Source organism: Nanorana parkeri, unplaced genomic scaffold (assembly GCF_000935625.1).
Source record: "Nanorana parkeri isolate BGI_ZX_2015 unplaced genomic scaffold, ASM93562v1 scaffold1687, whole genome shotgun sequence".
In the NCBI taxonomy this organism is placed as follows: Eukaryota; Metazoa; Chordata; class Amphibia; order Anura; family Dicroglossidae; genus Nanorana; species Nanorana parkeri.
In genome coordinates this window covers 217590-218862 of record NW_017307955.1, presented here as the reverse complement: position 1 = coordinate 218862, position 1273 = coordinate 217590, and the positions used below count along the sequence as shown (strand labels likewise).

General features: G+C 51.7%; 1 protein-coding gene across 1 annotated transcript in view; it reads left to right on the top strand.

The window, feature by feature from the left end:
• DENND5A (DENN domain containing 5A) overlaps nucleotides 1–1273 on the top strand; it is a 47084-nt gene that overhangs the window by 17453 nt on the left and 28358 nt on the right. The window contains 1 exon segment of the mRNA XM_018571152.1: nucleotides 1199–1271. Coding sequence (XP_018426654.1) covers nucleotides 1199–1271 — 73 coding nt within the window.

Sequence of the window (1273 nt, the reverse complement as noted above, 5' to 3'; positions counted from 1 at the left end):
GGGGCTCGTGGATAGAAGAACTCTCCTGGTTCAGCAGTCACTGATAACGCGGTTCCTCTGTGTAGAAGTGATCTGGTTGTTGTGGAATTGTTTCCTTTTGTGAGCAGATTGATTCTGGAAGTCGCAGTCTTGTGTCATGTCTGCCGCAACATTGTGTGTCCCCCCCCCCCAGCTCTGCACAGGCTGAGACTGCGATTGTGTGCCGCTGATGTCCTCTATTCCTCCGTCCAATCCAGGAAGAAAACTTCGCTGTGTCAGTTTTATCACTGAGAAAACAACACATTTCTAGCAGTCTCATGTCATGTGTGTGCAGTCTCTGACTGTCTCCTGTACTGTGTCTGCAGTCTCTGATCGTCTCCTGTACTGTCTGCAGTCTCTGATCGTCTCCTGTACTGTCTGCAGTCTCTGATCGTCTCCTGTACTGTCTGCAGTCTCTGATCGTCTCCTGTACTGTCTGCAGTCTCTGATCGTCTCCTGTACTGTCTGCAGTCTCTGATCGTCTCCTGTACTGTCTGCAGTCTCTGATCGTCTCCTGTACTGTCTGCAGTCTCTGATCGTCTCCTGTACTGTCTGCAGTCTCTGATCGTCTCCTGTACTGTCTGCAGTCTCTGATCGTCTCCTGTACTGTCTGCAGTCTCTGATCGTCTCCTGTACTGTCTGCAGTCTCTGATCGTCTCCTGTACTGTCTGCAGTCTCTGATCGTCTCCTGTACTGTCTGCAGTCTCTGATCGTCTCCTGTACTGTCTGCAGTCTCTGATCGTCTCCTGTACTGTGTCTGCAGTCTCTGATCGTCTCCTGTACTGTCTGCAGTCTCTGACCGTCTCCTGTACTGTGTCTGCAGTCTCTGACCGTCTCCTGTATCGTGTCTGCAGTCTCTGATCGTCTCCTGTACTATGTCTGCTGTCTCTGATCATCTCCTGTACTATGTCTGCAGTCTCTGATCGTCACCTGTAGCGTGTCTGCAGTCTCTGATCGTCTCCTGTACTGTGTCTGCAGTCTCTGATCGTCTCCTGTACTATGCCTGCAGTCTCTGACTGTCTCCTGTCCCGTGTCTGCAGCATAGACTGAATATTATGTGGGTCCCTTTGGTGATGTCAGGGGCCACATTTGAAGCCTGTGTCCCCCGGACGCCTCCGCATTATTTCAGGTTGTCTCCATTTGTCATCCTCATCCTTTTTTGTCTCTTCTCATTGCTCAGCGCTGTGTGAATACATAAATGCCTCCAGGGCCCAGGGTGCCGCGGGGCCCGCTCTGCCCGGGACATCGGAAGGTA